At 40.8% G+C, this 22,688-nt stretch overlaps 1 protein-coding gene across 1 annotated transcript in view; it reads left to right on the top strand.

Moving 5' to 3' along the window:
• Window positions 1–1,028: 1,028 nt before the first annotated feature.
• The window catches only part of RNF130 (ring finger protein 130), a gene marked incomplete at its 5' end in the record, with an annotated part of 32,875 nt that continues 11,215 nt past the window's right edge, over window positions 1,029–22,688 (top strand). Inside the window, 4 exons of the mRNA XM_010154538.1 lie at window positions 1,029–1,223; window positions 14,651–14,901; window positions 18,447–18,518; window positions 20,474–20,556. Coding sequence (XP_010152840.1) covers window positions 1,029–1,223; window positions 14,651–14,901; window positions 18,447–18,518; window positions 20,474–20,556 — 601 coding nt within the window. The remainder of the gene's footprint in view (window positions 1,224–14,650; window positions 14,902–18,446; window positions 18,519–20,473; window positions 20,557–22,688) is intronic.

Below are 22,688 nucleotides of genomic sequence, written 5' to 3'. Positions count from 1 at the left end.
TCTTGAAAAATCAATGTTTATCCTAACTGTTTCTAGTAGCCAAAGTTTCTTACACTCTTTTGAAAGTTTTGAGTTTGAAAGAGTAAATACATTTGTGCTGTAAGTTACAGTTGGCTCTTAAATTTCTAAAGTCCTTGAATGACATTACCAGTGTATCAGACTAAACTCTGTGTTTCCAGTTGTGTAAACAGGAATGTCTTTCATCATTTTCAGCTGCTGTACCGTGAAGTTATCTTGTGTGTTGCCTTTTGTGCCTTTTATCCAGAGCTCTGTGTGGGCTTGGCTGGTTCCAGGGTACATTACAGCATCAGAGAGGACAAAAGAGGAGCTTTGCATGCTGTTGGATTCAGACATAGGGCATTTGCCATTTCTGTTGCTCACCCTTTATACCATCACTAACTGTTTCACTGACATTGTGTTTGCAAAACGGTTTGTTTCTCAGTGAATGTGAATGCGCTTTCTTGCAGATAAATGTGCGTAGGTAAAAGGGTGATGTGAGCTGCTGGGGTTTTACAGCATCGGCTTTTAATACTACCTTTTCTACAGTAGCCTGCACAGGCAGATAACTCTGAAATCTTGGTTTTGCAACCTCCTTTGTTTGGTTATACTTCCCACTGCAGTGATATTTATGACTTCATCAGAACAAAAAAAGTTATACTCCCCAGAATGAGAGATAAACAGCTGTTTTGTAAATGCCTATAGCACATGAACCATATTCTGATGTCTTTCAGCCTCTAGGCAGGTATTGATTCAAATGTGAATTCATTGTTCTAGCTGCACTAGAGTTAAAAATAGCTTGTGTTAGTGAGCCTAATTTGGGCATATAGTCACAGCTTTCAATGTGTGAGACTTGGTTTTTTAAAGACTTTTTTTTTTTCATAAGAATGCAGTTATCTTTAGACCCTGTTAACCAGAGGATAGTGGCTTCCTAGTGCGTAAGAGTGAAGTAATTCAGCAAAACTTGTTAGTTTTTTCTGCTTGCCTGTTTGAACAAATTGCCATCTGTGTAAATGTATTTCCCATTTCAGTTGCAGATCGCCTGGGCTGTGACCCTCGAACACGTTTCCAAGTTCCACCCAACACCAAGCAGTGGATTGCTCTACTACAGCGAGGAAACTGTACGTTTAGAGAGAAAATACTGCGAGCAGCTTCACATAATGCCACAGCTGTGGTCATTTACAATAATATATCCAGTGAAGAACCTGTCACCATGACTCATCAAGGTAAATAAAACTCCATCTCCTTCACTATAATTCTTTTTTGCCCGAGTACTCCTTTGTCATCTAAACTATTGCTGAAGAGCTGGTGGTGGTGCACAGATGACGTTATGTGAAACAGCCGGTTCTCTACCGAGTAACGCAATATATTGAAATAAGCCAGTAATTCTGACAAGTTATTTTCCTTTAGCTTGCGTTTTATCCAGTGAGGAACTCTGGATAAAAGAGTCTCCTCTGCAGTGGAGGTATGGGCGTGTTGGAGTGAGGGAATATTTGTGAGGTCTTAGGAGCAATCTGTTTTGAACATGTTGAAGAAAACATATGATGAAGGTCTGGAATTTTACAAAGCATCAGTACCTGAGGTATTTGTATAGTAGCATGTCTTCAACTGGCTGTGATGGTGGAGACTTTCAACTGTTAACAGTTGTATCAGGATCTGAGCTTGCATGCTTTTGTTAATGACAGTTTACAGGGGGTTCTCTTTCTACAGTGTGCCTGAGTGCCACGCAGAAATCAACAAAATAGTGAGTCTGAGAGCAGTTGCCTCTGAGTTGTCCAGAATTAGACTGTTGGGGGTCTAGAGGAATGATGACATTCTGGATTTCAACTTTTTTAGGGCTATGTGTAAAATTTTGCCATTACTAGTGAGTTAATTCAGCTGGTGGGATCCTCATACATAAATAATTTCCTTGGTGGTGGTGGTGCACAGATGACGTTATGTGAAACAGCCGGTTCTCTACCGAGTAACGCAATATATTGAAATAAGCCAGTAATTCTGACAAGTTATTTTCCTTTAGCTTGCGTTTTATCCAGTGAGGAACAGTCTCCTCTGCAGTGGAGGTATGGGCGTGTTGGAGTGAGGGAATATTTGTGAGGTCTTAGGAGCAATCTGTTTTGAACATGTTGAAGAAGAAAACATATAATGAAGGTCTGGAATTTTACAAAGCATGAGTACCTGAGGTATTTGTATAGTAGCATGTCTTCAACTGGCTGTGATGGTGGAGACTTTCAACTGTTAACAGTTGTATCAGGATCTGAGCTTGCATGCTTTTGTTAATGACAGTTTACAGAGGGTTCTCTTTCTACAGTGCGCCTGAGTGCCACGCAGAAATCAACGAAATAGTGAGTCCGAGAGCAGTTGCCTCTGAGTTGTCCAGAATTAGACTGTTGGGGGTCTAGAGGAATGATGACATTCTGGATTTCAACTTTTTTAGGGCTATGTGTAAAATTTTGCCATTACTAGTGAGTTAATTCAGCTGGTGGGATCCTCATACATAAATAATTTCCTTGGTTAGGAATGATTTTCACAATTGTGATAACTACATTTCTCATTTTCCCAGCAGGTTTTCTCAATCTGGAATTATTTAGCTTAATCAGAAGAGTTTTATAGTTCTTTATTTGATAGCTGTACTGCTTGCTGACTTTTTTTCCTTACAGTATTTTCAGTCCCTTTTCTTTAAGTGTAGTTATTGCTCTGCATATTGTCACACCATTAAAACTGAATTTTTACTCAAGTGCTATGGTTGCTTCTTTCTCTCTTTTGTTACCAGGAAAATGTCTTGTGGGTTCTGGCTCAGTTGAGTTTGACCTTCCTGATTCTGTACACCATAGGAATTTTCCAGGGAGATTTTGAGCTCTGTGTAGCAATTCAGAGCCTGTTGATAATCCATTTTTATCTTAGGTACCTTCCTTAGACATTTTAGCAAGTCATCTGTAGGCAAAAAGTCCCATGTTTTAGTGAAGTGCTTTTTACCACCTTCCTTTTGTGATTTTTTTGCCACTTCTCTCTCTGCGGATGTAGTACCCTCCTAAACCTTCAGCTCTGGTCTCTTTGAATACCTGTAAGGTTGTACGGTCTGCAGTCTCAGTTTAGCAATGACTTGTGACTTCTGTGGCCTGGAATACCTTACTGTGGCAGAAAAAAAAGATTACAGATAACAATACACCTTGTTTGCTCTGTTGCATGTTACATCATACAATGGGTTTGATTATAACTTGAATACCTTCTTTCTCATAATGCTGTTAGATTTGGCAGGTGCTTTCATAGCAATGGGATGGTGTCTGTCTTTTATTGGGAAGTCCTAGTTCACTCCGTGCTTTAGCTCTGAATACCTTTGTCTTGCCTCTGAAACTGTGGCAATAGGTCCAGTGGTTCTGGGAGGCTGAAGTGGTGTCTGAAGTTGTAAAATGTGAGAGCTGCTCTGGGTAAAATGGTGTCTTGTAGGATAGTCAGGCAACTGTTTGGACACTTGATATTTGGAAGACAGCTAATAGTGTCTTCAGCATGTTGACTTCCAAATATTTACTTTTACTCACAGTAAGCTTTACAAAAATGTAATTCCTGGAGAGGATGCATATTTTATCTTTGAGTGTTTGACATACTGGTTTTTAGCTGCATGTACTCAGTCCCTGGTATACTGGAATCTGTCACTGATTTGGGCTGTGGGCACTATCTCAAAATTAATATCGGACTTCAAGTGTTCAAACTACACGACAGGCTAGAAGTAATCACCTAGAACCGAGGCACCACCTGTGCACCGCGCTGCAATGAAGAGGAATGTCGCCCCACAGCTTTTGGTTTGATTGCATTATGGTCGTGTAAGGGATCTCCTTAGCAATCTGCACTTTGCAGAGCTTCCTATAAATAACTTCCTGTTTGCTTGATGCAAGAGCTGCAGGCGTGTGTAACTGAGATGTAGGCCGGTCCTTCCGTGCTGGCCTCAGCACAGGCAGCATTCCCCTCACTGACAATTATTCCAAGTGGGATATAGATTGATGAACCTATGTGTATGTGATGAGCCTGTTCCGACAAGTGGTGTCTTACACACTTTCAGCAGTCTTACACACGTTCAAGGCACTCCATTTAGTGTTTTCTATCCCTAAAGGTTGGGAGGAGTTGACTGTATATTTGATAGCTGTTCTGCTACTGGTTCAGATAAATATGCATTAGAGTTGGTATAAAGTGAAAATGAAGGTGAACCACCCAGTTGGCCTTACTTGAATACAATGTCCAGCGCTGTGCAGTATCCCTCTTTTCTTTTAAAAACGCGTTCTTCACAAGAGTTTTGCAACTGTACTATGATGACCAGGTTCATGGCTTGAAGTTTTCTTTCCATGGACATGTGAAAATCGACCTTGTGTCATTTTATATCGCTGTAACATAATCTTTGGACTGCTGCATACCAACCTCAGGAATATTCTGTCTTCCCGGTGAAGCAGAGAGGGAAGTGGGAACTGCTGGTAATGCACCCTGTGAACTGCATGCTTTTCTACTTTGATATTTGCATGAATTCCAATCACCAGCTTAGGCACTGTCGGGGCTAAAAATGAGTCAAACATTATATAGATTTATGGATGTTGCCCACCTGCAGAGAGGTGAATCCCTATGAAAAGAGCTCAGTAAGCAGTTCTCACCTGTGGGATTAATATTTTATCCAAGTTATTTTATGCTTGAACACACATTTGAAAATTTTAATCTTATGGAAATTTGTTCCTACTCAACGTATTACTTAGCAGAATATAAATTCCTTCTGGTGGCTGGATAGCAGCTGTCACTCTCAAATCAGTCCAGCATTGCTCTGTCACATGGACCGCTTCTATGTTAACGTGTCGGAGCACGCTTTTTCTTGTGTGATAGTTCACTAAGTCTCTGCCCCTCTCACTTCAAGTTGAGTTTTCAAGTAGGTATTGACCTTAGGGAGTTGGTGAACTTTTAAATATATTTCTGTTAATGTTATTTGCAACATTATTTTCACTGTGCATATCCTCATATGCATGACTGTGTGCATGTAAAATAAACTTATGGTCCATGTTCTTGTAGATGTCCTTTATAAAGCTAAGTGAAGGGCATCTTTCCCAGCAGAGGTTATGTTAGACTATGACATCACTGGCAGGAAGGCAGTTTTATGAGTGGTTTTGCTTGCTACGTCTGTTAAAGCAGAACAAATACTGTCTAATGTAAAAAAAGAGCCAATGTGGTAGAGAAAATACGTAGTAGCTGTCTCCTTTGTAATCAATTGTGGGAATAGGAAGGAAATGCAGGTAAAATAGCATTTTAGTTTTTTCTCTTGTTTGTGTGTGGTGCAGACAGTCCTGTCAAGTACAAAATAGTTAAATTTTACATTGAACCTCTGTTAAAATGAAGACCTTTATTTGTATTTATAGAAAAGAATATAAACCAAAGAAGCCTCTGAAATTAAAAATTCCTCCATATAAACAGAAGAATGCAAATAAATACAGAAGATTGTCAAAATCAATCTTCATTGCACTTCTGAGGAAACGATGCGTTTGTTTTCTGGAGGAAGGCGTTTTTGCTCAGTGATGCGCAGGGAAGGCGATGCTCCCCAGCCATCGCACTGCGGGAGAGCTGCCCCACGCGCTGGCTCCCAGAAAGAGTTTCCTTTCAAGGGGAGGATTTCTGATGGCCCTCTGTTCGATCAAAAAGCACGCTAGCATGGGAAACGAGGTCTGCACTTGCTTTGAACTGTGCTAAAACTGAATGTATTTTATGTGGATCATTTTAGGTCACTGGGGCAGAGACAGGAAGTAATTTGGAGTTGTTGCCATCTGATGGCTAGGCCATGTTGCTGCCCTAATTCGGAGCGGGTAGAGTAGGCTGAGATCCGGCAGCTGAAATGCCACCCTCCGTCGGTGTGGCACTCACTGCGTGCGGCACATCTCTTCCTCTGCTGCTTGCCTTTTCCTCACAGATGTCTCTTTATGTAACTGCAAGCTGAACGGATGTGTGACAGCTATGGCAGGGTGCATTGCAGATTATTTTGCACAAATGGGTGCTGACAAATATTTAAAATCCATTGCAAAACTTGCCCTGCGTTACTGAGACCTACTTTTAATCCTCAGCACAAAACTCATTTCATTGTCTCTTACAATATTGTTGCCATAACTTATTATTAATTCACCCTGGCCTATTAGTGAAAGTGAAGGAGAAATGAGTTATTAAAGTCAAAGCTTGAAAAAAGACAAAACTATTAGACAAAACTAGACAAAAAGTCTAACCATAGTTTACATATCTTCGATCACTTTATATTTTGTATCATTTATATTTGCTAATTGAGAATGTGAGGAACAAGTTTCACCACATTATAGTTAATTCTGTTTCCCACTGCATTTCTTGGAGGTGTATCCATCAGGAAAATCTGTCATACAGTAGTTGGAGGTGTCTGACACTTAGGGAGATATGGAGAGGAATGTGTTTGAAGCACAGATCCTGGACCATAAGGAAGCACTTGTCTCTTCAAGATAAGCCTGGGAAACCCCTTTACAGAGCCAACCTAGCCGCAGTGCCTTGCAGAGCTTCTGCGTGGTATATGCCTCTTCCACAACTGAAGTAACAGCAGTTGGCTCATTTTTCCTTAGCCAGCTGAAAGGGTAATTAGTTCTGTGACTGTGAAAAGGCCCACGGGACTGTTAGTGACTGTAAGTAATTACATTCTTCTTCTTATCCAAAGTCTGAGCTCCAGCAGCAGAGTAATTCTAAAATCTATGAATTTGGTGGAATCAAATTTGATATTAATCTGACTATGCTATTTATGAAGCTCTAAAAATATTTTAGTGTCCTTGGGTGAGGCTCTCTTGCCATTTCTCTTTGAGTTTTGCTGAATTTGTTTGGAATGACTGGCTAGATTGATGAATCTGTATGGAAGCTGTCTGTAGATAGAAGAAAATTTATTGTGAGCATCACAGGCTACCCATTTGAGAAATCCCTGGATTTTTTAGCTCTGACTTCCATCAGTGGGAATGCAAACTGCTATCCAGAAATAGCGATACCTGCTAGCACCCGGTCACATTACAGGATGCAAGTTTACAGAGATTTTTTAGTTATCAAAATCCAAGTGTGTCTTAAACCGATGAATGGACCAGTAAGATCCATTAATGCTATTGATTAATCAAGAATGTAATCAGTTATTGGGTGTTAAATTCAGATCTAAGGTAACAGGTTTTGCACATTGTTCAGAAGTACACATGACGAGAGGTTGTTTTCAAATAAGCAGAAATATCTTTTTGGAGATCAAGACTTACATATTTCAGAAATATGTGAAATTGTGACACAAGGAACCTTTTTTCAGTAGTGTGTCATGTGTTAGGATTACACCATTCTTCTAGTCAAAACTTAATGTAACCTTCTGCTTTTTATTAATTTGCATTTGTTCAAGGTTTGAATATAAAATTGTTCTACTTTGTTAGCATGTTAATGCTTTAACAGTAGAAGTATTCATCAATTAGGACTGCAAATGCACTTTACTCACCGTAATCACAGAATGGTTTGGGTTGGAAGGGACCTTAAAGCCCATGTAGTTCCAACCCCCCTGCCATGGGCAGGGACACCTTCCACTAGACCAGGTTGCTCCAAGCCTCATCCAGCCTGGCCTTGGACACTCCCAGGGATGGGTCATCCACAGCTTCTCTGGACAGTATATGGTTAAATGCTTTGTAAAACTATGTGAATGAAATAAATAATTTAAAAAAAAAAATCTGTTCCCAGATTGTGGAAAGGGGATGATAAAGTGATAAATTAATTTGTACCAAGTTTTTTTTTATTATTCTTCCGGCATTATTTAAGTGGAATGTCCTTTTCCTTTTCAAAAAAACAATTGTAATGCAAGTAGACAGTCAGAAGCGTTGCTAAAAGAGAACAAGGTTGTGTGTCTGTAAAATCATTCCAACATCTTTTCCCTTATCTAGGCTTTTTTTTCCCTAGTGTAAAGAACTCAAAAGGTCACATGCATTAAAAAATATACATAAATGCAATTCCCAGAAGATTAAAAGTCCTGCTACAGGAAGAGAACATGCAATGTAGTCAGTCAAAAGTGAGAGGGGAAAACCAAAAAACAACTCCCCAAACCCTCCTTAGCATTTCTGCTACAGCTCTGGTCCCAGCGGTGTATAAATTCTCCCTTCTGGTGCTGCCCCCTTCTCGGCCCAGCCCTCATCAGAAGCGTTGAAGTAGCGTGTTTTTGCTTTCGAAAGTCAAGGTAGGGCAGAGATTCAGGAACTTGTGGGAGGCTTAGAGAAGAGGTGGGTGCATCCTGTAGCTTAATAAAAGGATTTTAATTCTTCTAACAGCGCTGAGTGTCATATGACTTAGGATAGAAGATAAAAACGAGCTCTCTGGGCAAGGTTGATGGAGAGGAAGTGATCTGCAGTGAAGCTGAAGTCCGGTGCCTGCCTTCTACATACTAATACTGCACTGTTGTTTTGAGAGACTGGGGGGGTTATGCTGGGTGTTGCAGGTAGCTACAAGCTTGAGGAAGTGCAGGGCCATAGGTCCACCTCACAGTCATCAAGCTGCAAATGAGGATGTAGCTGTGACTACCTGTTTTGATCTTACGCAGATTTCTCCATAGGAAACATCTCCGTGAGTGTCGGAATAGAGCAACTGGGTTATGAAATCATGTGTCAGCAGTTGTAATCTAAATATGGCCCAACAGCTTCCTCGACTGGTTTTGTTATTTAGCTCTGCTTTTAGGAACTCGTGTTGAAGGTATATCACAAAGCTGGTGTGAAACACGCCGAGAACGTTACACTGAAGCATAGCTTCTTGTTTAAGGGAGAAGGGTGGGATTGGAAAGATCATTCCAGCTTAGAAGATTATTATTTATCACCTATGAACTTCATAATCTAATGCACTACAGGCTAGCACAACAAGAATCTGATTAGGCTTTAATATTTGTTTTGAAGTTAATTGTGTCACACCCATCTTTGGAAAGCTGCTCCTGCTGTTTCTGGTTTTCTAATCATATGCCTCCATCACATGCCTGTTTCACTTAAAGGAGCAGGACTTTGTGGATAGCCATCGCATGTCTATTAACAGTACAGCAACGCAGGGTACACTTCAAAATACTAAAGTGTGTGTAGGCATGCTTAGAGGGTACAGTGCCTTTTCTTAGCCTGGCAGCGTAAAAATCTGTTGGAGCTCTTTGCTTTCTGCAAATACCTGCTCAGTGTTTTGGGATAGGTAGCTGTTCCACTGGCTGTGTTTCACCTGATGCATCCTATGAAATCCTGACTTCCTGGGAGCAGTTTTGCATACTGCCGCCCTTCACAGTTTTCTCACTGGTGTTAAAACATCTGTGCCAGTGTCTGACTCTACATAAAGTAGGCATCCTAAAGTAAATATTTACGTGCAAACGAATTCAACATTTTCAGTGTTACAAAGGCAACAGGGAGGAAAATGTTTCTAAATGCTATCCAGTCTCACTTTAAAATTGATGTGTGTTCTTGGCGTTAAATTCTTGCCTTGCTTAGAACTAAACTGACAAATATTACTTTTTTTTTTTCTGTTTTCAGAAGTATTTGGTTTGGGACATCTCAAACAACATATTTTGCTTTTGAGATTGTACATGTGTGTTGGCAGCTTGGATGTGCTCTTGTTTACTTTCTGTTTAGAACAAAATAAAAATATGTGCAGCTAGACCCGTTTTAATCACTCGGCAGATACGCGAAGGCTGTTCTCCTGGGTGTCTGCTTTTCCAAAAGCCTGTTTTAGAGTGTAAGACTTATTCTCACAATTAGTTTATCTGGTTTGTATCAGACTAAAGTTTTAAGGTATCTGAATAATTTGGGTATTTTCCCCCCAGTGTTAAGTACTATGGAATTCATATTTCAAAGCTGTGCTCCCCAAGCCCGCCTTCTCTAGCAGTGTAGCTTTGCATACAGCTCAGTATGCCTCTTCCCTTTCCCTCGCCTTGTGGGTTCCATGGATTATATCCTCTGTGGCAAAATCCCTTACCTTGTAGGGGTAATTCCTGCTTCTGCCACTGCTCCCTGGCAGCTCAGATGTCTTCTGGTCTTTTCACAGAACCCGGGATCTGTCTCTCAAAACATCATATATAACAATAGCACTTAATTTGTGCTCTCCAGTTTTCTTTGTCAACGTTTTGTGGGCTCCCAAATTCTGTTGGATTGGTTTCCCTGTTACTTAATGCTATTCCAAGAAATCTATCACTCACAGTGATAGGACTGATCCCTTTCTTGGGCACTGAATAGTATGCATTGCTGTACTTGTATTTCTGATATAATGTGTTCAGAAGTGCTTAGCATACAGTTATGGATTTTAATAGAAGAATGGGGAGATCTGGTTTGTGAAGATGAGCGGTTTTATTTCCCATTACATTATCATGGCGATGTTCCGATTGTTGCAGTCAAATAGACAGTGGCATTTCAGTGTCTGAATCATGCCCTGAATCCAGCCTACAAGTGACTGCCTGCACCACTCTTTACCTTTACTAGGAAGGTGGGGATTTTGTTTGCTTTTTTAAGGAAGTACTTAAAATTTCCATCAGCAGAATAATTAAGATAAATGTGTTAAGTTTAGGTTTTTCCGAATGAAGTCATGAAAGGATTCAGTTACAATTCAATAATGTCTGCTCTTCAAGAGAGAATGATACTGCTTTGCAGGCGTGAGATGAGTGCAGTCTCTCTCTTTGTGCTGTCTGCAGCATCAGCAGGCACTATCAGAGACGTAGGAAATTACAAGGACTTCAGCTGAGAATATCAGCCACTAGAAAAGTGCTAACCTTTGTTATGAGTATCTGACTTCATTCCAGTTCTCTGCAAACCTTGTTACATCCAATCAAAAACAGCTCAGTGCCCCTTACAGGTGCTCCAGCGTTTGCTGGGCTCGAGATGGGATCTCGGGTTTTGCCCTCCCCATCTGCGAGAAGGTGGTTGAAGCATTGCAGCAGTAGCGCGGTTCGGTGCCAGGTTGCTCAGATGCCCAAGGAGGAATTGTCTCCCCTGTCCTTCTCCCTGAGTAACCAAACAGCTGCTTGTGCTGTTCATAAGACCAGGAAAAAAAAAAAAAAAAATCAGCTGTTTGCCTGTTGCATTTTACCAGGCTGCCATTCCCTGCATCCTGCAAGGGACAAAGATGGATGGAAGGTGCCTGAAGTCTGCTCTTTGAACCATGCCTGTCTCTAGCTTGGTGTCCTGGCCATAGCTGTCCATGTTTGGAGTTGCAGACAAACGTTTGGTAGTCAAGAATCAACAAAACAAGCACAAAAGGAAACAGTTATTTGCTTGTGATGAGACTAGTAATTTTTCTTTGAGATGACTTTCTATTGACTTTCTAAATGTGCTCTTTCAGAATTTCTAGGAGATACGGATAGATTAAAGAGAGAGCAGAACATTTTCCTGAGGAGCTGTACACGAAACTTCTGGATGTTACTGTTTTTCCCATCATCTTGTTTTTCGTGTCTTTTCAGCTTTTAAGTCCTCCTCTCCCAATGCAGTATTACACAGATTTAATGGTTAATTGCAACTTCATCCCTTTTCATACAGAGTTGTATAACTATCTAATTAAACATGCACATGGTAAATTGCAAGCTAGGAAGAGCAGTCTGGGCTTGGATGATAGCAATTAAATGATTTATATTTACGGGCGTCAATATTTATCTTAGGCCTACTGTCTGTCCCAGCTTGTCATCTATGGTTAAGTGCAGTTCATTGGCTTTAGTTAGCATTCCAGCTTCTTCTCTCTGGACACTGTGTTCTTGGCTGAGGAGGGTATTGCATTTCATAGGATTATGTAGTAAGACCATACACGAACCTCTACAAACCCTGTTAGTTTTTCTGTGTTCACCTGAGGATTTTTGGTTTTCTGCTTAAGTTTCAGAAATGCAAGGCTTCAGGGTGCTTAAAATAAATGAGTCAGTGTCTCCTCTGCCCCTAGTTGTTCTCAAACAGGGAGCTCTTGCTAAAATTGTCAGGGGCATCACCCTAAATAAAAATACGGATGAACCAAGTCCCAGTTTCCGCTTCAGTATGTTAAACAGGCACAAATTATTTTTCTTTTCTGCAGTTCTCCTTGGCTCTCGCAGGGTCAGAAGCAGCAGTAGCACTTTGGCTGTTCCCAGTTGAGTCATTTGGAATGCAAATCACTTTGCAGTGATGCCAGAGGTTCCCTTTGTGCTGGGCTTTATATAAAATGTATAACAGATTGTCAGCTCTGTCACATTCCCTGGGCAGCAGGGAATAGGTAGAGGCCTCAGCTTTTGATTCAGACAGAACTGAACTAGTATCGGAAGATCTTGGGCATCTTTGCTTTGCAGGTAACTGTAAATTATCTCAGAATGCTACATGGCATGCTTCTGACTGATATTTTGATACTAACATAAATCCTCAGTGCAAACAATACCTATGGGGGAAGCTCAGCAGAACATGCTCTGGGGAATGCAGTCCCCCTGCACCCTTCCCAGCCTCTCTTCACTCTCTGAACTAGATGTGAAGAACCAAAGTGAAGCTTATGGGAAATATCAAGCAGTATAAATTCCCTGCTCTTGATTGATCTTGCACCATCTGAGGTGCAGGAGTAACATGCTGCATCTACACACAGAACCTCGCAGGAAAGGTGGCTCTTGTCCTGTACAAGTCTGGGCAGGGACTCTCTTCCCAGCTGGACAAATAGGAATCAGAGTAGATTTCCTCTGAAAATAAATCAAGTGATGGATTTTTACTCTGAGCTTTGCTGCCTTATTTAATATCTTGATGAGTTTGCATGAAACCAAACATCTCAAAACTCTATGGAGAGGTGGACTGAAGTGGACCTTGTGTGAAGCTGTGGCATGCTAGTGATTAAGTAAGTTGTGTCCATAAATTGTGTTGGGTTTGGGTTGCTATTCAAAGCCTTTGAGTTGCTGTGACACTTGTTTCAAAAATACTCATTCAGAAGTAAACACTGAACATTCTTTTCCTACTTAGACCCATCTTACTAGGACAAGGCATGAATATCTTTACCATTGCAATTTTAAATAAAGAAAAGTTGAAACTTGGGGCTGTGGAATATGTTTAAAATTATTGTGCAAATCTTAATTTCCGAGATTATAATCTTTGATTCTTCTGAGAAGTTCTGTCACTACAATCCACTATACCAGTGCTGGGGAACTTGCTCTGAAAACTGAGGGTGGTGACTGTAAAAGTTACTATTTAGCATAGTGAATGGGAAGAGTAATGAAAGAACATATAAGACTGTTACACAACTCTAATAAAACCCCCTATTTTGGAAAATTATGTAGCTGTCTGATTCTGTCTGACCCTGACTTAACTGTGCCTTGGGTTTCAAAGACACTGCTCTTCTAGATCTTCCACATCATTTTGTGGATACAATAACTTCTTAAAAATCAGTTTTTGTTTAAAAGACATCGACCAAATTCCTTGTTTCATAATAGGATCTCATGTTCTCTCTCTGCTGTCACACTGGGTTCTCTGGCTTAAATCCACTCAGAATCCAGACTCTCAGTGCTGAAGTCGCTTGCATTGTACAGTTCCTCTCTGAGGGAATGTGAATTGGAGCAAGCAGATGGAGCAAACAGATGAGCAGGCTCTGCAAGCGTTTTGAAAATAGGTCTTGAAAGGGGTTTTAATATAGGAAGCAAATAGATCTGGATGAGTAAGAGTGGCATTCATAAGGCTTTTTTCTTTCTGGCTTTGGCTTTCCTGTAAGTTATCTTTCTTAGAGCTTCGATCCGAATTGCCCTGAGCTCAAGATTCTCCTCTTTTAATGGGGCCTCTGCTTTTAAAACATCGGTGCTCTCTGCTCCACAGGTGATTTTGTTCTTTTCCAGCAGTCTTGTGGTTTAATTCTCTTATTATCCTTGTGCCAAGAATTTTCCCTTTGGGAGGGGAGGTAGTCCAGAGGCAGGACACTCTGAAAACCAGATGGGCTACACGTTCAAAACGGAGCTGATGAAGCTGACAGCTTCTTTGCGATCTTATCAAGCGTGTCTTTGTATGGGTGATAAAATCACCACTCAAGCTTCTGCCAAGTTTGGGTTTTTGGGAGGGTTTTTTGGTGGTGTTTGGTGTTTTTTTTAAATTTCTCTTCTACTTTGCAGCCAGGCTTACTCACTTTACTTTCACTTCCGTATGAAGTGATGTAGATAGCAGCTTGGCTTTGTTGCTTCTGTGCTGGAATTGTGCTTTACAGGTCCTTGACAACACTGGTGGCATGTGAAAACCAGCCCACCACGCAGGGGAACTTGCATGACTCCCCAGAGCAACTTGTACAATGTGTCTACTAAGACCACTCTAGCAATGTCATTGAACTCCTCTTCTAAATGGCTTTGTGAGTTACGTATTCAGGTGTTCACAGCTTCAGATCTGAAATAAACACATTTGTTAAAGCTCGTGCAGACTGCACACAGTAATTCTGATGTGGGAAGTGTTGTGCAGCCACCGGTAGAGATCTGTTGGTATGTGTGGTGCTGCAGAGAGTTTGCATGTTAATGCCCTCATTTCAAAATCTGGGTTTGAAGGACAAGCCAGGAGTTGAGTGCCCGGTAGCATGCTCCTTGTGCCACAGATGGCTTACATTAGATTCTCGAAGATATCAAATGGCTTTGAGTTTGGAAAAAATCTTGTGAGCAGCATGCTGTGTTAATTTAAAATGTAAATTAACTGTTTTTCTCTTTTTATAGGAACTGGAGACATTGTTGCTGTCATGATTACTGAATCAAAGGTTAAGGAGATCCTGAATTATTTGGAAAAGAATATATCTGTCCTGATGGCAATAGCAGTGGGTTCCCGTGTTCCTCCAAAAAACTTCAGCAGGGGCTCCCTAGTCTTTGTGTCAATATCATTCATTGTTTTGATGATAATTTCTTCAGCATGGTTAATATTTTACTTCATCCAGAAGATCAGGTACACAAGTGCACGTGACAGGAATCAGGTAAGGGGACTCTTTTTTTTTCTCTTTAAGCTTTGGAGCTGATATTTCTGTGTACGGTAGTCAATAGAGAACAAATAATTTCTGAGGAATGTCCATCAGACTGGTGTTCAGAACCCCTTTATTCCAAGGCAGAGCATGTTCCTGGACAAGGAATTTTTATATAGCAGAGTTTTCAGCCTGAGCAGCACCAGTACAAGATCTTATTACATGATAAGAAATAATAGAATTCAAGCAAAATATTGTATTAATAAGTCCAAGAGGTAAATAGATGCGATGTTGGCTGAATAACGTGTACTGTGTATGTTGGGAATGGGGAGGGAAGATAAATTGTGGATGTACTTGCTTTGTGTAGGAGAGCTGATGGTATGAATTCCATCCATGTTACTAAGGATAGCTTTCGTAATAGTTAGGGTAATTCAGAAGTTGTATAAAGGTGTGTCCAAACTACAATCTCTCATGAACGTTAGGGCAGGAAAACTAAGGTACAGAGCTGCTTAGTGGTCTGCACAAACTTTCAACTTTATTCCAGATCACACTTAGTGTGGACTGCTTAATTCTCCTGGTCGTATATTTTAAGTAAAATTTTGTCCAACATGCCTTCTTTTACATTCTTTTTCAACTCTAATTTGTTTAAGAATTTTTGTTTTGTTAAGAACTGAATTAAGTATGGCCAAACTCTGACTAAATCAAGTCATCAACTCAAATATGGATTAAACTTCAGAAGTAAATGTTTTACTAGTGTGGACTTAATGACCCGCTGCCTCCATCGTGTGCCTTGGCGTTTACTGAGAAGGGTCAGTAAACCTGATGAAATCTGCGGTGCTCTCTTTGCCTCTCTCCCTCTGTCAGGGCTGACTTGCAAAGCTGCTGACCTCTAGTCGCCGTGCTCCCTTTTCCCCTGAATTAGAGCTGATGCAGAGCTGTGAAGCAGTGATTTGGATCTTGAAAGATGCTTTGTCAAACCTAAACCAAGCACAACCTTATAAAGCCTCAGTTGTGACAAAGGATTTCCTTTTCAGTTTCTATACATAGTGTCTGATGCTGCAGGTCCCATGGGCATCCTGTAGATTTTCCTAAGGATGTCATTCTTCAATGACCACACTGTAACTGGTACTTAACGTGGTCCCTTGGGATGGTGAAGGTTTAAATATAACTGTTATTCAATGAATGTCTGTGGAATACTACATTGTGCTTACTGCATCCCCTATATGGTTCTAGGCTTCTTCCAAATGTCCATGTTTCAAAACAGTTTCTCCGTGGGGAAAGGGCTCTTGTGACCTTTTTTCTTTCTTTAGATTTTTACAAAGGTCAGGAGAAACTTGATGAAAATTTTATGTGGCTTAAAAAGCTGAGCTTATTAAACTTTAATAAGAAGGTGGCGACAGCTACAGCTTATTTTTAAAGAGCTTTCACAGAGAGAAGGCTGTACTGTTAGTGATGCAATAACTTGGTTCAGGCTACGATCTTGTTTTTAAGTTATGTTGAGGCATACTTTGTTTAAAAAAACATCAAAAACATGCTGTGTTTTGTAGATAATGCAAGTAGATACTGGCATTTCACATCATTACTCTTGCACGCTTCCGCCAGAGGTATGAACCTTGGGGGTGTGGTGGTGGCCTTTCCCATCAAAAGACAGTTCTGGGGTTTAAAAGCAAGTATATGCTGTATTCCTGCGCCCTGATGCATCCAAATCGCAGATCCTGAGCGTTTTCAATGTTAGCATAAAAAATTGGAGTTTTAAAATGAGAAAATGGAAGAGCTGCAAGTTATTGTGTAGCAGATGTATTTACGTAAGAGATCATGTATCTATTTTGGAAGAGTCTTGCTGAAATAGTACACTTCCAATAGGAAGATAACCTTACTTTAAGATTCCTTGCAGCATGTATACGATCATATGCCATACAACTAAATATAAATACTACCCACAATTACTTAGTTGGTGGTGTTGAGCGTTTAAGTCAAATGCCTTTTCAGCCTTGTTCCTCTCTTAGTAACCTCACTTTTGGTTATGCAGTGATTGTCTACTTCAGCAGTGTGCTCTCAGTCATTAAGTACTCAGGCCAATATGCTTGTTCCAGGACATGTGAGTTAGATTTGCTTAAATTGATCAATTTCTCACATTTTGAAGTTAAGATGAGATTTCTGACTTCAGGAAGCATATAATTTCCCCATCCCAACTCTGTTTCTGGTGCTGCATTTCCCTCCCCATCCCAGCTCTGTTTCTCGTGCTGCGTTTCCTGTATGGGTAAACTTCAGTAGTTGGGACTGAGTATCTGATGATTTTTTTTTTTAACAACTCTACTCTAAAAAAATGTAAAATAAAGAGCCATTCTGTGAGAACCATAAGAAAATGTACTTCTGTAATTCTAGAATGACAGTGGTACGGTTAATGACCTTGACACAATAAATATAGTCGTGGTGGCTTTCTGAGATCTTTGTGTTTCTCAAAGCAGCCTTCTTAGATTCACTAACACTTTAAGTATGTGATCCAGGGGGTACGTCTTAAGAAGGATTTGATTTTCTGACTGCACGGGAGGTGGGCACAATAAATGGACATTTGTTTCCAGCCGTACTGGGGGTTTGATAGGTGCAGTTTACACTCAGGAACAGCCCATCTCTTTCAAAGGCAGAGTACTTAGTACAAGGTGAAGGATGAAATACATGAACTTCCCTTCTTCCAGCCAATGTAAACCAAATCTCATGTCTCAGGTTCCTGACACAAGACAACTTGAGCTCTGTTCCACTCAGTGCCCTGTCTCTGGGATCCCACGGACCAGCTGGCAAACAGCCGTTCTTTCTTGGCTGGGAACTGGGCATTGCAGTAGGAATCAGTGCTGGAATTGCAGAAATGGCTGCTCCATCCTGTAGTGGTGGTCATAAAACCAGCATAAACAACAAAAAATAGCTTGGCCTCTGCATTCAGATGGGGGTTCATCTTCAAACCAGTACTAATTTCAGCTGTATTTAAGTCTGTATTGGCTTGTTTAGATTTCATGACCCTTTTTTTTTGAGAGAGAGAGATCCTGGTAGTTTCAGGTAATAGTAAGAGAAAAACTAGGTTACACTGAGAAGATCTCTTACATCTCAGAATAAAATCAGCCTGCCCAGGGGAAGGCAAAAAAAAAATAGTAATAATTCAAGCTTAAGAAGAGAACAAGGAGTATAGTACAGCCCACTGAATAAAAAGCGGTATGGAATAGAACAGAAATCATCAGGAGGGCATGTTGCTTCAGCTTTTATCCTGTGGGTTGGATTTGCTTAATTTTGTCGGACCCGTTTTGAATCACTTCTGTGGACTTTTATACAGTCCATGAGGTTTATGCCCATGCTTATGGGCTGCATCTGTGGGCTCAACTGTCAGGGTGGTTTTTTTTCCCTTCCTGACAAATATCTGTGGGCTTTGCTGTGTGTGCTTTTTGTACTGGCCCACTGCCATAGTGTGTACAGCAATGTTAGTACTGAGCCCAAGTAAGTCATTATTAAGGACAGTAATGAAGCTTGATTATCAGGGTTAATTTGTGTTCCTTTCTTTGTCACTTTATTAGCGTCGTCTTGGAGATGCTGCCAAGAAAGCCATCGGTAAATTGACAACCAGGACAGTAAAGAAGGGTGATAAGGTATAAGATTTCAACATGGTAAACTTGAGCATCATGTTTAATTTTTGCTGAGGGGGAAACAATCTCAGGTTTTTTTCTTTCTGCGTCTGATTTATGATCTTGCCTGCCTTGTTGGAGGCTTAATCTATCCTGTGGCACAGCATTTCGTGTAACTTGCAGTATCAATGTATGCTGTAAGTCTGTACATCTCAAAGAAGTGTTTCTTGCATAAATACTGCTTGCACTCCATCTGACAGCTGTGACTGAGAACGGGTTTGTGTGCTGGCTGGCTGGCGTGGTTTTGCTGGTAGGAGTGTGTGGGGCTGGCATTGTTTACCTGGAATTCTGTAAGCTTAGGATCGTTCCATATGTAAGTTGTGTAAAGTAAAAATAAATTTAGAAATGAGGTAATAAGGGACAATCTCTTATGTAAAATATGGATATCCAGTAATCTGAGAAGGAGTATAAGCAGGTAGTTCATTAAAGATAGTAACTGTCGCTCCAAGAATATTTCTTGCGAGTATACAAACTAAAATATATGATGTGTTAAGTCCTAAGCATTTTCTGCTTTTATGAGCAGTACCACTTTGTCTTTGATTGTGAAAGGAAGAAATAGTGCCTTAATCTTCCTTAATTTTTGCTCTTTCATTTGCAAAAGACAAGGGAATTCTCACTATGATTTGATTTAAAAGAAGATTATTTCCTTGGGCCTTTTTAATGTGGTTCCTTTTTATCATATCACCACTGTCAGCAAGAGAAGATTGGGAAGTGATGGAAAAAAATTGCTTCCAGAGAGAAGGCAGCAAAAAGGTCTTTCTGCTTTTCCTCCCTGCAGGTGTGGTTTTATTTCAAGGCAGCCTACCACACTATCTTTTCTGTGGGTATGGGAGTACATACAGACAACAGGGACTTTTCTATAATAAAAGAAAAGAGGCTGTCGTCTTGACAGCAGAAATTCGAACCTGCTAAGTACCTGTACTGTGACAGTACAGACAGTGTGAGATGCACACACAGGTGAAGAGAGGGTGGGAGAAAACCTGTCCTTCCACAGCGCAGCCCGTCGGCTTCTCTGCGTGCAGCGCTGGTGCTGACCAGGGAGCAGCTATTGTGAAGCACTGGGACAGGCTGCCCGGAGAAGCTGTGGATGCCCCATCCCTGGAAGTGTCCAAGGCCAGGCTGGATGAGGCTTGGAGCAACCTGGTCTAGTGGAAGGTGTCCCTGCCCATGGCAGGGGGTTGGAACTGGATGGGCTTTAAGGTCCCTTCCAACCCAAACCATTCCGTGAGTCTACGGTTGTCTTGCAGTGGTTCCTGTCTCGGTGTCTTCCTAGCAGCTTGCTGGCATCAAAAAGAATAATGAGCTTGAACTAAGAGAAGGCATGGTCTGTTTTGCGACACAGGCCCAAACATTTTAAATATTTATTGTTGATGCCACATCACTGGAGTCAGCCCGTTTTCATGAGATATTTTAAATTCTCATGATTAAACATTTTAAAACATAACTTCCAGAAAACAGAGAATAAGAGAGGACCCAGTCATTGATACTCATCTTCATGTCTCCATAAAAATGATGATAATGCTGCAAGTAAAAATCGCTAGTTCTGGCTATAAAAGGGAATTCCAGAATTCTTAACCTGCCAAAAAAACCCACAACTGACTAACACAGAAGTTTTAGCTCCCAGCTGAAGTAAAGCCTCTAGGAATATCACCACTACATTTCATAGTGATTCAGCTGAATATCAGAATGATCTTCGGCCTTAGCCAGTGTTTCAAAGGATCATTACCAGCTCCAAATGAGGAGGGAGCTTTTTTGTGTATAAGGTACTTAAGTCATGTTGGAATATAACAACTCAGTCATTGGTTTTGTATCTTAGTAACAGCCACTTGGTACCGTGCAGTTCATGTAGAAGTAGTTGTGACTAGTACATTTGTCATAGCCTCAGCTCTTGACTTGAATTTTTATTCTATTCATTTTAGGAAACAGACCCAGACTTTGATCATTGTGCTGTCTGCATTGAGAGTTACAAGCAGAACGATGTTGTTCGCATTTTACCATGCAAGTAAGCTAGTAAAGTTGCTTTGTTTGGAAACTATTCTTTCTTTGTGCTCTTTTGCTTCATTTCATGTGATATGTGCATTGGAATTTGCAGACGTTTTTTTTAGATGTTTCCAGTTCTAATAACAGCCACTTTATTTTAGACTACAATACCAGAAGGTGTGAAGGTGGGTGCTGGCACTATTATGGCAGTGGAGATTAAACACAAGATTATGTTCTTGAAGATGGGCAGTTTGGGCAGATCAGCAGTGGAGCCATTAACACTGTAAGAGGGGGTGCAGATTTCAGGGCCGAGCGGTGGGTGGACACAAAAAATCAAGGATAATGAATGAGGTACAGCTGCAGCATTCTGCACAGTAGGCTGCTGGTTTCTGAAACAGTGTAGGAGACAGAAATGCAGGCTTTCCAACCTTCATACCTTCTCTGACATCAGTCAACCACTGTGCTGTTATCTATCTTTGGCCTCTCTAGTGCAGGGTGTTCTTGGCTTGTGCCTGAAGATTCGTACTTGCTGGATATTCTGCATTGGTGCTCAAAATGAAACAGCTTCCTCCTCCCTGTGTGCCATTCTCTTGACACGCACGGGTTTTCGATTTCTTCCCATTCCACCTCCATTCTTGAGTTGTTTTGGGATATTTGTTCTTTGAGAGATGCTTTTAAATGTTTTTCCACCTGGTGATTGGTTTGATGAATCAGTACATTTTGGTAGCCTTAAGCACTACCCAGGACAACTTTCCCTTGTATTCTGAAATGCAAAGCTTTCTCTTCATCTCCAGACAAAAAATACATGTAAGTTATGTTGTCTCTGTGCAGCTAAGAACCAGTAATTTGGCCTGTGCTTGGTATATAAATTGTGTTCTGCATGATACTCTGGAAGCAACAAAGTGATGGTGTTGGAGTCGAGCTTCAGTCATGCAGCAGCATATAAGAATTCATTATCAGTCTTCTAAATCCTCCTGCAGGCTGCTCTAAATAGCTGGAATATTTTTCTTCTAATGCATAATGAATTTCTATCAACATAAAAGGAAAACAGTATTGGTTTATATCTTATTGATCACAATATGTGTGTGTTCCACTTCTGAAGCCAGAAATCTAATTCAGTTTACTTTTCTCTATGTTCTTTACCTCTCGGACTGTGGGAAGCAATGAACTGTTGGAGATTCCCATTGTTGTTGTTCAGTTAATAGACACTACAAATGTTTTTTTAGAAGCTCCAAATAAAATATTTGGGAATGGAAGAGCTTGGTCTTGGTAAAGATTTGGGAGCTTTTGGTCATGCAGATGTGTGTGCATTTCTCTTCTAGAACTCAGTTATTTTTACTGAAAGATGATGTCCTCTTGCCCATAACAATGTACACCCAAGTGTTAAGTAAAGATTCCATAATTTAGGTTCTATATTGTAATCTCAAGTAAAGCTTGCACATGTGAATTAAGCCCTGGTCTTTGATTTGTTATGTGGAAGATGATTTGGAAATTAGAGGAGGAAATCCTGGAAACTGCACGCCACTTCTGGACCACTAAGATGACTTTTTTGGAATTGCCCCCTTTGAAAGCTTCACTTGTGTAGTTCAAGGTAGCACTGCAAGGCTCAAGCATGTGGAATTGGAGGCTCACAAGTCCCATTCCTCTGTGCCTTTCCCTTTGATACTGAACAGAGGGCAGAGGGATATTCTGGCTGATGGCAAGAGAATGAGTAGGAAAAGCATCTGGTAGGAAAGCATCTTCCCCCACTAAGGACAACGCAAAATTGGGACTAAAAGTCAGTTTCTTTAGTTAAACAACTGTCACTGTCCAGGCAATGGATATGGACATTGCTGACATTGCTCATATTGGCTAATGTGATCAGACCATTTAACCAAGATGATCACTAATTATTTGTTTCTTTAATTAAAAAAACCCCCTTTTTTAGAATCCATTCCTTTGGACACCTTTGGTGAGCCACAGTCCTGCAGGCAGGAAGCTCCGTGGTCTCAGGGATAGTTACAGCTGCTTCGTGGAGCTGGATGAAGGTGCATCGGCTGCCATCTCAGCACAGCCTCCTCCATGCAATCACCCAAGGCTCTTGCACAGATCCTTTTCTGTTCTGTTTTTCACAAGAATACAAGGTCAGTGAAGGCTCGGATGTCATACAGCCTT

Source organism: Eurypyga helias, unplaced genomic scaffold (genome assembly GCF_000690775.1).
Source record: "Eurypyga helias isolate BGI_N326 unplaced genomic scaffold, ASM69077v1 scaffold27426, whole genome shotgun sequence".
Taxonomy (NCBI): Eukaryota; Metazoa; Chordata; class Aves; order Eurypygiformes; family Eurypygidae; genus Eurypyga; species Eurypyga helias.
The sequence above is the reverse complement of the archived record's forward strand: the minus strand, read 5'-3'. Positions and strand labels throughout refer to the sequence as shown.